This window comes from Solanum pennellii, chromosome 11 (genome assembly GCF_001406875.1).
Source record: "Solanum pennellii chromosome 11, SPENNV200".
Classification (NCBI taxonomy): domain Eukaryota; kingdom Viridiplantae; phylum Streptophyta; class Magnoliopsida; order Solanales; family Solanaceae; genus Solanum; species Solanum pennellii.
Window position 1 is genome coordinate 10,255,227 of NC_028647.1, and position 14,530 is coordinate 10,269,756.

Here is a 14,530-nt window from a genome sequence, read left to right on the forward strand (position 1 = left end):
GATTATCCTACCTTTTGGTATATGAACTCGCTTTTGATTATGGTCTATGCGCCTTAAATTCGCATATTCATTTGTTGAATTGAGGTTTTGTAGTATAGGCATTTAGATTACTATGACTTGACCATGACTTGCTTTTAATTTTTCTTTCTCCATTTGCATTAGCCAAACTCATGGCCACTGCCAGCCCCTTTGCTTGTTGATGAGTTGTGTTCTTTTATATTTATTGCTTATTGTTCGGTTAATCCTCGTTTACCATAAGTTGGGAGACATTATTATTGGATGTTATGGCTTATCACCCTTTTTTCTTTGGGTGCATGTGAACCCCTTCCGAGTTCATGACGGACTCCTCTCTTGCATTTCCTTGAGTCTTGGTTCGTCTTCGAGTCAACCCATCAAGAGCGGTGAAGATTGGAGAAACTTGAAGGACGGACTAGAAGATTTCTTTAGCTTCTTTTATATATTTTGCATTTTATTTATTTTGTAATGGACATAAGCCCTCGTCGTTTCCATTTCTTTATATTTTATTTTGTATGTTAGACTAGGACAGGTGAAAAAAGGGTTAAAAAACCCAAAAACAGGTGGGTCCAAGTTTCGGTCAAGGCGAACAGAACCCGAAAACTTGGGNTTCTGTTTTGTTTGTCGGATTGTGATGTTATTCCCTGGTTTGTCCTGTCGTGAACATGTTCATTTTAAAGGTTTCCGTTGGATCTATGGCTGTAGGTTATTGTTAGAGTTAAAGATGTGACAAAGGTTCAAGTTTATTCGTTTCGTTTTAAAATTATTATTGTATAGAGATATACTTTTGGCTTATTGGGGTGATGTGTTACCTATGCTATGAAATTAGTTAACTTGATCTTAAATGTGATTCAAATGTTGCAGTTGTCAAGTAGAGTTTCGCTGACTTGTTGATTATCCTACCTTTTGGTATATGAACTCGCTTTTGATTATGGTCTATGCGCCTTAAATTCGCATATTCATTTGTTGAAATGAGGTTTTGTAGTATAGGCATTTAGATTACTATGACTTGACCATGACTTGCTTTTAATTTTTCTTTCTCCATTTGCATTAGCCAAACTCATGGCCACTGCCAGCCCCTTTGCTTGTTGATGAGTTGTGTTCTTTTATATTTATTGCTTATTGTTCGGTTAATCCTCGTTTACCATAAGTTGGGAGACATTATTATTGGATGTTATGGCTTATCACCCTTTTTTCTTTGGGTGCATGTGAACCCCTTCCGAGTTCATGACGGACTCCTCTCTTGCATTTCCTTGAGTCTTGGTTCGTCTTCGAGTCAACCCATCAAGAGCGGTGAAGATTGGAGAAACTTGAAGGACGGACTAGAAGATTTCTTTAGCTTCTTTTATATATTTTGCATTTTATTTATTTTGTAATGGACATAAGCCCTCGTCGTTTCCATTTCTTTATATTTTATTTTGTATGTTAGACTAGGACAGGTGAAAAATGGGTTAAAAAACCCAAAAACAGGTGGGTCTAAGTTTCGGTCAAGGCGAACAGAACCCGAAAACTTGGACCCAAGTCTCTCTCTCTCTCTCTCTCTCTCTCTCTCTCTTTATTACTTGTTTGTGCGTTTGTTTGAATTGTCATTAGTTTTAGAGTTCGAAACTCCAAACTTCCCATCGAACGCCTTTCGCTTTATCAAACTTAAGACATAAGTTTGATAGACGTTTCAAATTTACTAAGTCGTTTAGAATTGAAGTTTAAAAGTTTAGCTTTAATGAAATCTTAAAACAACAAAGGTTGCGAAACTTGTAAATTGGCGTAAAAATCTTAAGAAGTTCAAAAATTCACAAGTCTGCTTAGAGAGTTAAGGTTTAAAAAGTTTAACTAAGACGGAATCTCAAAAGATAAATATCTTAAAATTTGCAAAGTTTGGCTAAGTAAATTCTGATAGAAGTTCAAATAAATTTACAAATCTTTAAAACAAAAAATAGTCAAATGAGTTAATAGCCGGAAAACCGTAAGTTAGCGGAGTGTCTTAGGTGCCTCACACCTTCCTAAGACACTAATAAGAATCCCGAACCCCCTAAAATATTTTTAAAACAATTTTTCTGTTTAAGTTGTTTTGGAAATAAGTTTTTCTTGATTTTTCTTAAAAAATTAAGTGGCGACTCCTAAAAGTCAAAAATCCTTTAAAATAAAACAAACTCTTTTCGATAAATAATTTTTCGATAAAACAGAAATGGCGACTCCGCTGGGGACTTGGAGGATTCTAACCCTAAGACTAACTTGTAATTAATTGTTTAATTGCTTAGATTACTTAGTTTTTGGAATTGCATTTTTTCATGGCATAAATTCCGCCAAGTGGCAACTAGCTGCATTAGGAAACGGAAGTTACGCGGCTTACCGCGACTTCTCTCAGAAATACCCCAAGAGCTTATTTGGGAGTATCGAATAAATAGTCGGAATGCGGTCATCCGGCGTTATTCGATAGCTCCACCCCGATGTTTGTCCGACTCGGGTAACCGTCTATTTGAAAACAACTCTAGAAAAGCCTATGTTAGAGCGAAACCAAAACCAAAATTAAGCATCAGCTTAGGACGACTTAATACCCAGGGCGTATTAAGTCCATTTTAGTAGAAAACCACCAAAATCGCGTCTAAGGTCTTCGACCTCACGACGCATCATATTATGTGACATTCGAAATGTATGTGTGAAAAACCAACTTGGGGGTAGGGGAAAGTCTAACGGGTTTCTGTTTTGCAGATATGGACCGCTTTCCGAAATTCAACATGGTCATCTCCGCGCCACCCCAACTTACTATGTGGCACAACGACTTAGACGGAGATCATAAGCGAACTCTCAACAAATATGTAGGGGCCTTGATCGAGCTAATCAATATGGACGGTTGGCCAGAGTTGATCGAGCTACTTACGGGTTACTGGGACAGCCAAAGAATGGTCTTCCGTTTCGGAACGGCCGAAATCACCCCTACATTAGAAGAAATAAGAGATTGCATAGACACCGTGAGCACGGGCCTAGAGAGAAGAGCCCGAAAACAGGAGGACGTGTTTATCCCCAACAAACCTTCCGTTGAGAACATCTCGGATTGGTTAGGGTTAAGAAAGGATTTCACCTATTGGTGTCAAGACTCCCACGTAATGTTCAGGGACTTGTACGTCAGATTTGGACACGCGAGTTTCTATGCCGCGTATAATCGGGAATTTAGAATTTCCTACAGGGAGTGAAACGAGCTCCGCCCGTTGGCGTTTGCCATAGCCTTGTTGGGAACAATGGTCTTCCCGCACGGCCCGAGCCTGAGCATCAACACCAGAGTCATAACACTCGTCCAAACGCTGTTCAAGGGGTACGAGAATCAAGGAACGACAAAGTACTACTCCTTAGCCCCGGTCATATTGTCGGACATATATCGCGCTTTGGGTAAGTGCAAAGAGGGACATCGGTACTTCCAAGGGTGTAATCTGCTCCTCCAATGGTGGATTCTCAGCCACTTGGCGAAGGGTGCTGGAACTCGAGAACTGCACACTCTCGACAACAAGAACACTCTCAAAGACCTGAAAGACTTACTGTTCTGGGCCAACCTGAACAATCGGAGAACGAGAGGGAGATGGGCCAAAATTTTCTCTGAGTTGAGAGAAGAGGACCTCCAATGGATGCTCGACCGCTTCATATCCAAGGAAGTTGTCGTAGAGGGTCGTAGATGTTCCGTGCTCCCTCTACCCGGCATTCGAGGAATTCGCCCTTACGCGCCATTCCGAGTCTTGCGACAGTTCGGAAGAAGGCAGACTGTGCCTAGAGAAGCGTACTATGGCGCTTATGTGTACGACATTTGGGACGACAGGGTGGACGACGCTACGGAGATGCTCAGAGAATGGAAGAACGCCAAGCGTATGGGTAAAGACACTATCGCTCCTGACGATTCAACGCTGGATACGACGAAGGTTACAAAGCATGGTTGAAAAGAGATATACAAAATATCTCCTTTCAGATTCCACGTAGCTTTCGCAGTATGATAGACAAAGAAGCCAAAGCAGTGGCCGAATTACGAGAGCTTAAGGAAGAGGCTAATGAGGTCTATGCCAAATTTGTGGAGAATCAAGACGCACTCGAGAGGGCAACTCGAGAGATCGAGAGACTGAAGCAAGGGTATGAAGAGTTCGACAACTGGATCCAGCAGAAAATTGAGAGGATGCGATACGAGAGCCTGGAAGACAAAGGGCGTCTGGGTGAAAGTTTTCTGTTGATGCTGAGGTACATGTTCCAACAGCACAAAAACCAGAAAGACGACGACGGAGCGGGACCATCCGGAGCAGCATAGTGGATATCGCCCCTGCGCGGGTTTTTCTTTATCTGTATTGCATTATTTTAGCCCCTGCGTGGGCCTGATATTATCGCACTTTCTAAATAGCCCCTGCGTGGGTTTGTTTATTTCCCTTTTCAAACATTTCAATCATTATTAAATATTATTTTGGGGGGAATCATTTAATTGGTTTAAACTCACACGTACATCATTTGAATGCGTTAGGCCTACCCTTGGCACAAAAAGGGTCCCCATGCATGATTAGGACCCGTTATCTATGTGTATTTAAATGCTTATGTGTTACGTTGCTTTGAATGAGGATATCGTAAACCCACTCCTAGCCAAAATCCCAAAGAGTATACAGAAGCCACCATTACAAATGTCCGACCAAAATTCCCAAGTCTCAAGTTTCGCACCCAAAAATCCATCTTCCATACCAAAAATCCTGAATACCGCTCTATTGTCTCAGGAAAGGTGAATCACCGCTATGGACAAAGGCAAGAACGTCCAGACGGATCTCACTGAGGAGGAAGTGCGAAGAAAAATCGAGCGAGTCACTCGAGAAATTCAGAAGATCAAAGAGGAAGGGCTTAAGGTAGACATGACCGCGACAATCTACAAAGCTGCGGTCACGACTTTGGATGAAGATCTGGCGTCGCAGATAAAAAGAAAGAAGAAGGTTGAGATGGAAACCGAAAGCCTAAGGAATAGGTTGAACTTGCTTCGTTTGGAGATACACGAAGGAAAGGCGAGAGAAGCGAAGATAGATATTGAGACTGCCGTGTTGTCGGCCAGAAGTGCGGCACTCGACGAGGAATTGGCGACCCATAGCAACCTAAAGGGCGGAAAATACCTCGCCCGTGATCAGGGAGCAGATAACAGTGACCCCGGCTGTGAAGTTATTGAGGAGGACGATGAAGAAGAAATCGTCTACAAGCCTCCATTTCCGACTGTCTGAAAGGAAAGGAATGACGCAGCCACAAGACAAGAAATCGCCAAATGTTGTCTTCTAGAAATTTCAAGGTTGTTTTTCAATTCCCTTGTAATCACAATGAAAGAATGAATGAAAATTTTTCATCCTAAAATCCGAACTACGTTGGGCCTGAATTCTCCTTGTGAGATACGTAGGCAGCCTTCCCGGCCCGGCCCCTATCACAGAAAATTTTCATTCTCCTCCATGTTTCGGAGATACAAAGATAAGATCAACGGACGTCGAAAAGCAGCTGCAAGAAGACCATAGCTCAACGTGATTCAACTTTCCCGAGATAGCGCTAAACAAACAAATTCCTGTTTGGTCAGAATATATTTCCGTCCTCATTCGTGGGTTAAGATATCCTCAAACAAAGCGACTTGTGTGTTTATCTGTTTTCTATGCGATATTATGCATTTTGTACTCCGGATATGCACTAACAAATTTGCCTTTGAGTTGTTTCACCTCTCAGGTACCTCTTACTGATCTGTGTCGATAAAGCTGGCAGATCACCCCTATTTCACCAGATCAAAAGGTCCCGCAGATTCCTTCCCCGGACCAAACGCAAATACAGACATGGGAGACAACAATGAACAAGCCAGCCTCACAGACGTCGTGGTGGCTCAGCCCACCGCGGCAGAGCAGAATGAGCTTATTGCGCAGCTGATGCAGCAAATAGCTGACATGAGGGTCGAGATGCAACGAAGGCAAGACACGCCTCCGCCCGGGTTTGGCCCCAAATTTCTCGACGCGAGACCTCCTACATACTTCCCCTCGTCCAACTCAGATCCTGCTCAGCACCGTCCATCGACATCCGTGCACAACCCGTCGGGGGTAGATATGACAACCCAAAACCCCTAATACGCCTCGGTCTCCTATCAAACTCCCTCACCACTTCCAAACAATCCTCCACAAATGCCACAATACCCCCAAAATACTCAAACAGCCCCACTACCCCAAAATCAAACCCAAAATCCCACCGCCTTCAATTCCCAAACACCGCATCCCCACTTAAACCAAAATACCAATCCCCAAAATTATCCGCAAAACTATCAAACCGCACAGAACGTCCCAAGCCGTTCCATAGCTCCACCCCTCCCTAAAAAAACCACTTTTCAAGTCCCTATCCCAGTCGAGCATGAGGTGCACGGCTCCGAGTTGGACCATTACGAGGAGCAAGAAAGAGAGTGGAGGGCGAGGGAAGAAGCGAAGGTAGACATAAAGGAGGAGATCAAAAGGGCAATGAAAGAATTGCAATGCACTTCAGACGTCGCCGGGTTAAGCTACGCAGAACTATGCATTCACCCAGACTTGAACCTGCCTGAAGGGTTCAAGATCCCGAAGTTTGATACCTTCGGAGGGGTGGGCAACCCCATGGCACACTTAAGAGCAAACTGTGACAAACTCGTAGGAGTTGGCAAAGATGAAGTGTTGCTGATGAGGTTGTTCAGCCGGAGCCTGTGCGGTGAGGCCCTGGAATGGTTCACGTCGCACGAGACTCGACAATGGCCCAGTTGGAGCGCACTTGCTAAGGATTTCATCGACAGATTCGCATACAACGTCGAGATAGTCCCTGATCGGTACTCTTTGGAGAAGATGAAGCAAAAGCCCACAGAAAGCTATCGAGAGTTCGCGTACAGATGGAGGAAGGAGGCAGCGAGGGTGAGGCCTCCGATGACGGAGAAGGAGATTGTAGAGGTTTTGATACGGGTGCAGGAGCCCGAGTATTATGACAGAGTCATCTTATTAATCGGCGCCAAGTTCGCCGAGATAGTCAAAGTGGGTGAGACTATCGAAGGTGGCCTGAAGTCGGGGAAGATAGCCCGAGTGTCTGCATCGCCTGGATCTTCCGGACTTGTAAGGAAGAAAAGAGAGGAGGTTTCCGCGATATCATACGGGGGGAGAAAGGCCCCCAGAAACTTACCACGTCCCCAAAGCCGCTCCAATCCTCCATCAAAGCCTCATCAAGCCTACCGTCCACACTCAAATCATTCCGGCCACTACAATGCCGCCCCCACTTATCCAGAGGCCCATATTGTGTCATATCAGAATCCACCCCCAATTCCCCAAAATTTTCCCTCCATATATCCAAACTACCCCCAAGCTTATCAAGTCCCTCCCCATTACCAGAATGTCGCTCCCAGCTGCGCTAATGTACAGCCAAGCTATCGAGCACCGTCCCCCGCATATAAAATACAAACCCCGGCATATCAAAACCCCCATCCAAATTACCAAGCCCCAATGCCAAACTACCAAACAAATCCCTATCCCAGAGCCCAAGCTCCATGACCAAATGCCCGCAGTTATCAACAAGTCCCTCCCCCTCAGCAGGGCGGGTATGATCCCCCTCGCCCCAGGTTTGAGAAGAAGCCCTCCAGAAGCTTCACCGCGTTGGCTGAAAGCAGAACTAAATTGTTCGAAAGATTATCCGCGGCCGGGTACATCCACCCTGTGGGGACCAAGCCCGTGGATGTCAATTTCAGATTCTACAGACCGGAGCAGAGATGTGCTTATCATTCCAACATTGTTGGACATGATACAGAAGACTGTATCAATCTCAAGCACAAGATCCAGGACTTGATTGACCAGGAAGTGGTCTCCCTTCAGCCTGCGGCACCAAACGTCAACACGAATCCGTTGCCAAATCATGGGGTGGAAACATCAACATGATAGAAACTGACGAAGATGAGCGTGAAGCCAAGAGAATTACTCCTGTTGTTCAGGAAGACTTGGAAAGGGCTGTCGCTTCTTTGAGCGTCAGAGAAAAGGGAGAGTTTGTCATTCTGACACCTGCAAAGGTTGTTGCCTTGGTGCCCTCAAAGACTCTCGCTAAACCCAAGTTTGTGATAGAAACGGCCGTGGCTCAAGGCATGACTAGATATGGCAGATGTTACACTCCTGATGAGCTTTCTCTCGGAGGACAAAAGAAAGATCATGCTAAGAGACCGATCAGCGAAGCAGAAGCCGAGGAATTCTGGAGGAGAATGCAGCCCAAAGACTACTTCATTGTCAAGCACTTGGAGAAGACTCCAGCCCAGATTTCTGTGTGGGCCCTATTGATGAGCTCCTGGTCCCACAGACAGGCTTTGATGAAAGCCCTGGATGACACGTACGTGCCCTCAGGCACAAGCAGCGACAATGTAGCTGCTATGATTCACCAAGTCATTCAGGGACACCGCATCAGTTTCTGCAATGATGAACTGCCGGCCGAAGGGAGGGCCCACAACAAAGCTCTACACATCACCGTGGTATGCCGCTGAAATATTGTCAACCATGTTTTGGTAGACGACGGATCTGGCCTGAACATATGCCCTTTGTCCACACTGAAGCAGCTGAGGTTTGACCTTGGAAAGTTGGAGCAAAACCAGGTCAATGTGAGAGCATTCGATGGTGTGCAGAGAGAGACGTTGGGAGCTGTGAACCTGACCATCCAAATGGGCCCCGCAGAGTTCGAGGCAAAGTTCCAGGTGTTGGATATCGACACCAGCTATAACCTCCTTTTGGGAAGGCCATTCATTCATATGGCTGGAGCCGTCCCCTCCACTCTTCACCAAGTGATGAAACTAGTATGGAGAAATGAAGAACTACTTATTCACGGGGAAAGGAGCCATTCAGGTAAGCAGGTGCCAATCTTGGACGAAACGCCACAAAGTTCGGATTTCTACACGGTGGAGTTGGTAAATGCCACCGATGAGGGCTTGGTCCCGCAGACTCCCATGCCGGCCGTGTACAGAATGATCGCCACGGTAATGCTGCAGAGCGGATTCGAACCAGGATTCGGACTAGGAAAGAATGCCCAAGGGATCATCGAGCCAGTTCCGGTCCTTGCTCAAGGATCAAAGTATGGTTTGGGGTACATCCCCACAGATGATGATGTGAACATGAAGAGGAAAAAGGATCAAGGGTTGACTAAGCCGATCCCGCATCTCTATCAATCCTTTCCAGTCCGGGAGCATGCCGAGCCTGAAGACGATGGGGAAGGGATCTGTGACCTGTTCAAGGAGATTAACGTCGTTATCGAGGAGGAGGTCAACCCAGCTGGCATTCGCGATGCGAAACCAGGGGATATGCTGCAGAATTGGACTTCCACGCCAATCCTGATGTCCCGGACTCTTGGGTAGAAAGGAATTATTTTATGCATAGTAAAATTGGTGGTCGTCCGGAAGAGGCCCGAGACCCACCATTTCTGCATTTTTCTTGAATTTGAATTTTGTTGTGATGTTTAAAAGGCGACACGGCCCTGTGTCATGACCCAAGTTTGCATTTTTTTTTATTTAAATGAAAGCCTCCTTATTTTGACTTTGTTTATTTAATTGCTTGTTATATTTTACTTTCCTAATTTTGTCTGTTTATGATTTCAGTAACGTAAGTTTCAAACCTGCCAATGTCATGTCATGTCATGAGTTAAACGAGCAAAATGAGGCAAATGACGATGAGGTTGACGACTATGAAGAAAGTGGGGAACCAGACTATGTTGCAGAAGAATTTCGACAGTTTGAGAATCAACATAAACCGAATCTGGAGGAAACAGAGACGGTGAATTTGGGAGATTCGGAATGTGTCAAAGAGGTTAAGATCAGCACTCACCTGAATGAAACTCAGCAGGAGAGCCTGGTTCATTTGCTTCCAGAATACAGTGATGTGTTTGTTTGGGAGGTCGGTGATATGCAGGGTTTGAGTACCGATGTCGTATCTCATAAGCTACCTATCAACCCAGGGTTCGAGCCGGTGAAACAAAAGACTCGGAAATTCAAGCCTGAATTGAGTTTGAAGATTAAGGAGGAAATCACCAAGCAGATAGAGTCTCGATTGGTGGAAGTAACGCAATATCCCACCTGGTTGGCAAATGTCGTTCCGGTCGCCAAGAAAGATGGAAAAATCAGGATTTGTGTTGATTACAGAGACCTCAACAAGGCTAGTCCAAAGGATAATTTTCCGTTGCCAAATATCCATATTCTGATTGACAACTGTCCCAAACATGAGATGCAGTCATTTGTGGATTGTTACGCGGGTTATCACCAGATTTTGATGAATGAAGAAGACGCAGAGAAAACGGCTTTCATCACACCTTGGGGTGTGTATCACTACAGGGTAATGCCGTTCGGCCTGAAGAACGCCGGTGCTACTTACATGAGAGCCATGACGACTATCTTTCATGACATGATTCACAAGGAAATTGAAGTGTACGTGGACGATGTCATAATCAAATCCCGCAAAAGTTCGGATCATTTGACGCACCTGAGAAAATTCTTTGAACGTTTGCATCGGTACAACTTGAAGCTAAACCCCGCCAAATGTGCTTTTGGAGTCCCAGCTGGGAAGTTGTTTCGATTTATAGTAAGCAGAAGAGGTATTGAGCTCGACCCTTCCAAGATCAAAGCGATTCAAGAGTTACCTCCGCCGAAAACGAGAAAAGAGGTGATGAGCTTCTTGGGGAGGCTAAACTATATCAGCCGGTTTATAGCACAATCAACAGTAGTGTGTGAGCCTTTTTTCAAGCTGTTGAAGAAAGATGCCCCGACTAAGTGGACTGAGGAGTGCCAGACCGCTTTCGACGCTATCAAGAGTTATTTGTCTAATCCACCAGTATTGGTTCCTACGCGAGAAGGGAGTCCTTTGTTGCTGTATTTGTCTGTTTCAGATAATGCCTTTGGATGCGTACTTGGTCAACACGACGATACAGGGAAGAAGGAAAGGGCTATCTACTACATAAGCAAGAAATTTACTCCGTACGAGTCTCGCTACACTTTGCTGGAGAGAATGTGCTGTGCTCTGACGTGGCTTGCCCAGAAGCTGAGACACTATTTGTCATCATATACAACGTATCTTGTCTCCAGAATGGATCCTTTGAAGTACATTTTCCAGAAAGCAATGCCGACCGGAAAGTTAGCTAAATGGCAAATGCTGTTGAGTGAGTTCGATATTGTATATGTGACTCAGAAAGCAATAAAGGCACAAGCTTTGGCTGACCATCTTGCGGAAAATCCCGTAGACGAAGAGTATGAACCTCTCAAGACATATTTTCACGATGAAGAGGTGTCATTTGTGGGTGAAGATATTTCTGAAGCGTACCCAGGTTGGAGACTATTCTTCGATGGAGCGGCGAATCACCAGGGTAAAGGTGTTGGAGCAGTCTTGGTATCAGAATCTGGTCAGCATTATCCTATGGCAGCTAAACTGCGCTTCAACTGCACAAACAACATGGCTGAATACGAAGCTTGTATTCTTGGTTTAAAAATGGCCATCGACATGAATGTTTACGAGTTACTGGTTATCGGAGATTCGGACCTTTTGATTCATCAGGTTCAAGGAGAATGGGCTGTGAAGAACCCGAAAATTGTACCTTACGTGCAATATGTGCAAAATCTGTGTAAAAGGTTTCGCAAGATCGAGTTCAGACATACTCCCAGAATACAGAATGAATTAGCTGATGCTCTTGCCACCATCGCTTCAATGATCAAACATCCGGATACTGATTACATCGACCCGCTAGATATAGACTTGAAGGAGCATCCAGTCCATTGTTCAAACGTGGAATCAGAACCAGATGGTTTGCCTTGGTATTTCGACATAAAGAGGTACTTAGAGTCTGGGACATATCCAGAAGACGCTACATCTAATCAAAAGAAGTCGATACGTCGTATGGCTCTCAATTTCTTTCTGAATGGAGAAGTCCTGTATAGGAGGACTCCAGATTTGGGTCTTTTAAGATGTGTAGATGCTGCTGAAGCTGTGAGGCTTATTGAACAGATACATGCTGGAGCTTGCGGTACACACATGAATGGGCTTACTTTGGCAAGAAAAGTTTTTCGAGCCGGTTATTTCTGGATGACTATGCAGAATGACTGTTGCAAATTCGTGCAAAAATGCCACAAATGTCAAGTGCACGGCGATTTGATACGGGTGCCGCCTCACGAACTTAATGCTATGAGTTCACCTTGGCCATTTGTAGCTTGGGGAATGGATGTCATCGGTCCTATAGAACCGGCCGCTTCTAATGGACACAGATTCATTTTGGTTGCCATTGATTATTTCACCAAGTGGGTTGAAGCAGCCTCTTACAAGTCGGTAACCAAGAAAGTGGTGGCCGATTTTGTCCGCAACAATCTGATATGCAGATTTGGAGTTCCAGAGTCCATCATTACTGATAACGGTGCAAACCTCAACAGTCATCTGATGAAAGAGATATGTGAACAATTTAAGATTATTCACCGAAGGTCAACTGCTTATCGCCCTCAAATGAACGGAACTGTAGAGGCCGCCAACAAGAATATCAAGAAAATTCTGAGGAAAATGATTGACAAACAGCGAGGTTGGCATGAAATGTTGCCATATGCTCTACTAGGTTATCGAATAACGGTCAGAACATCGACTGGGGCTACTCCATACTTGCTAGTATATGGAACAGAAGCAGTCGTACCTGTTGAAGTCGAGATACCGTCACTAAGGATCATCCAAGAAGCTGAATTAAGTAACGCTGAGTGGGTTAGAAAACGGATTGATCAACTAGCTTTGATTGATGAGAAGAGGATGGTCGCTGTTTGCCATGGCCAGCTGTATAGACAGATAATGACTCGCGCTTTTCATAAAAGAGTAAGAGCCAGAAATTTTGAAGTTGGTCAGTTGGTTCTTAAGCGTATTTTTCCTCATCAAGACGAGTACAAAGAAAAGTTCGCACCAAACTGGCAAGGTCCCTACATGATTCGTAAAGTACTATCTGGAGGTGCTTTGGTCCTGTCCGAGATGGATGGCACTGTATGGCCCAAGCCTATCAACTCAGATGCTGTCAAGAGATACTATGCGTGAAGTTTTGCTTTACATTTTTCCTTCATTTACTTGTAATCATTCTGTTTGCTGGTATTTGTTCAATTTGAATTATTATCCCTCTTGTAACGAACTACGTCTGACCTGAATTCTCGAGAACGAGATACGTAGGCGGCCTATGTCGGCTTCGGTCACCCCATTTACCCCCTTTATTATTTCTTTGTATCTGAACTACGTTCGACCTGAATTCTCAAGAATGAGATACGTAGGCGGCCTTTGTCGGCCTCGGTCGGTTTTCTTTGTAAATGTTATTCTTATTAACCTTTAAGGGGAACTACGTTTGACTTGATTCCTGCCTCAACGGGATACGTAGGCGCCACAAGGGCTCGGTCATATCTCTCGTAAGATTTCTATTCCCCTTTGCAGTAGAACAGGGACAGAATTTTTGAGAGGGACTCAAAAATTCTCCAGAAGAAGTCTCCTCTTCAGCAAGTCAGACAAAAGACATTTCGAGATTTGCGACTGGGACAGAATTTTTGAGAAGATCTCAAAAATTCCGCGATCTGTTTGGTTACAATGGAGAGATGAGCAAGATAGTAAACTGGGACAGAAATTTTGAGGATGGCCTCAAAATTTCGTCATAGGGTCTTCCCTACAAGTCCGGAATGCCTCTGAAACTCATCAGCAAGTGTCAGATTCAAAGGAGCTCGAAAAGCCTGATATGACATGACTTGGCAGCGACTTTTTCAACATACTATTTCTTAAAGATTTCTCATTTCTTTTAAAAATTTTCCCTCTTATGTTTCATTTGTTTTGGCATGAGATATCTTTTCTTATCTATCAAGAGTCGGGAAATCGGGAAATCAACCGGAGATATCAAGACCAGGAGCAAGCAACTGAAGGAATCGACGCAGATCAGTATGTTTTAAAACTGACAATTTTTCTGTGGATGCAGGTTTATAGTTTTGCTTTGAAGTCGGCCGAATTATCCCAACGGACGAATACGGAGAGCTCCCGAAGTGGAGAAAACTATCTCCAAAATCAGTGATTTTACTGAAAGTAGGAGGCAATGCATATAGTTTGTGTCAATGCTTGTGAATGTGTTTGTTTATTTCAAACCATTCTCAACAATGTGAAATTTGCAAAAGTGTCTGGCCAGATTCAAAGGTGAATCAAACAGGAATCTCAGCAAAATTTCACGGTTTCTATAGAGGACGCTATTTGCATTGCGTTATCAAAGCAAGATAATTTTTGTCGATCAAGACAATGTATTACCTTAGAAGAGATGCTCATGCTATTATTATTTTACCATTATCGATCAAGTCGATATATTATTTGGAGATCGCCTTGCCGTTATTATCCACAGGGGCGATATAAATAATCATGCATCGTAGAAGACATATACTGCTAAAGAATCATGCATCGCGGAACCATGCATCGCGGAAGACATATACAGCTGAAGAATCATGCATCGGCGAAATCATGCATCGCGGAAGTCATGCATCGCAAAATTCATA

General features: G+C 44.3%; 1 protein-coding gene and 1 pseudogene across 1 annotated transcript; both read left to right on the forward strand.

Moving 5' to 3' along the window:
* Positions 1-2,585: 2,585 nt before the first annotated feature.
* Positions 2,586-4,297, forward strand: LOC107003638 (annotated as a pseudogene).
* Positions 4,298-5,825: 1,528 nt separating this feature from the next.
* LOC107003639 lies at positions 5,826-7,919 on the forward strand. Its single transcript, XM_015201959.1, has 3 exons — positions 5,826-6,083; positions 6,315-7,403; positions 7,581-7,919. The coding sequence occupies exons 1-3, from the start codon at positions 5,826-5,828 to the stop codon at positions 7,917-7,919; spliced, it is 1,686 nt and encodes a 561-aa protein (XP_015057445.1).
* The last annotated feature ends 6,611 nt before the right edge of the window (positions 7,920-14,530 follow it).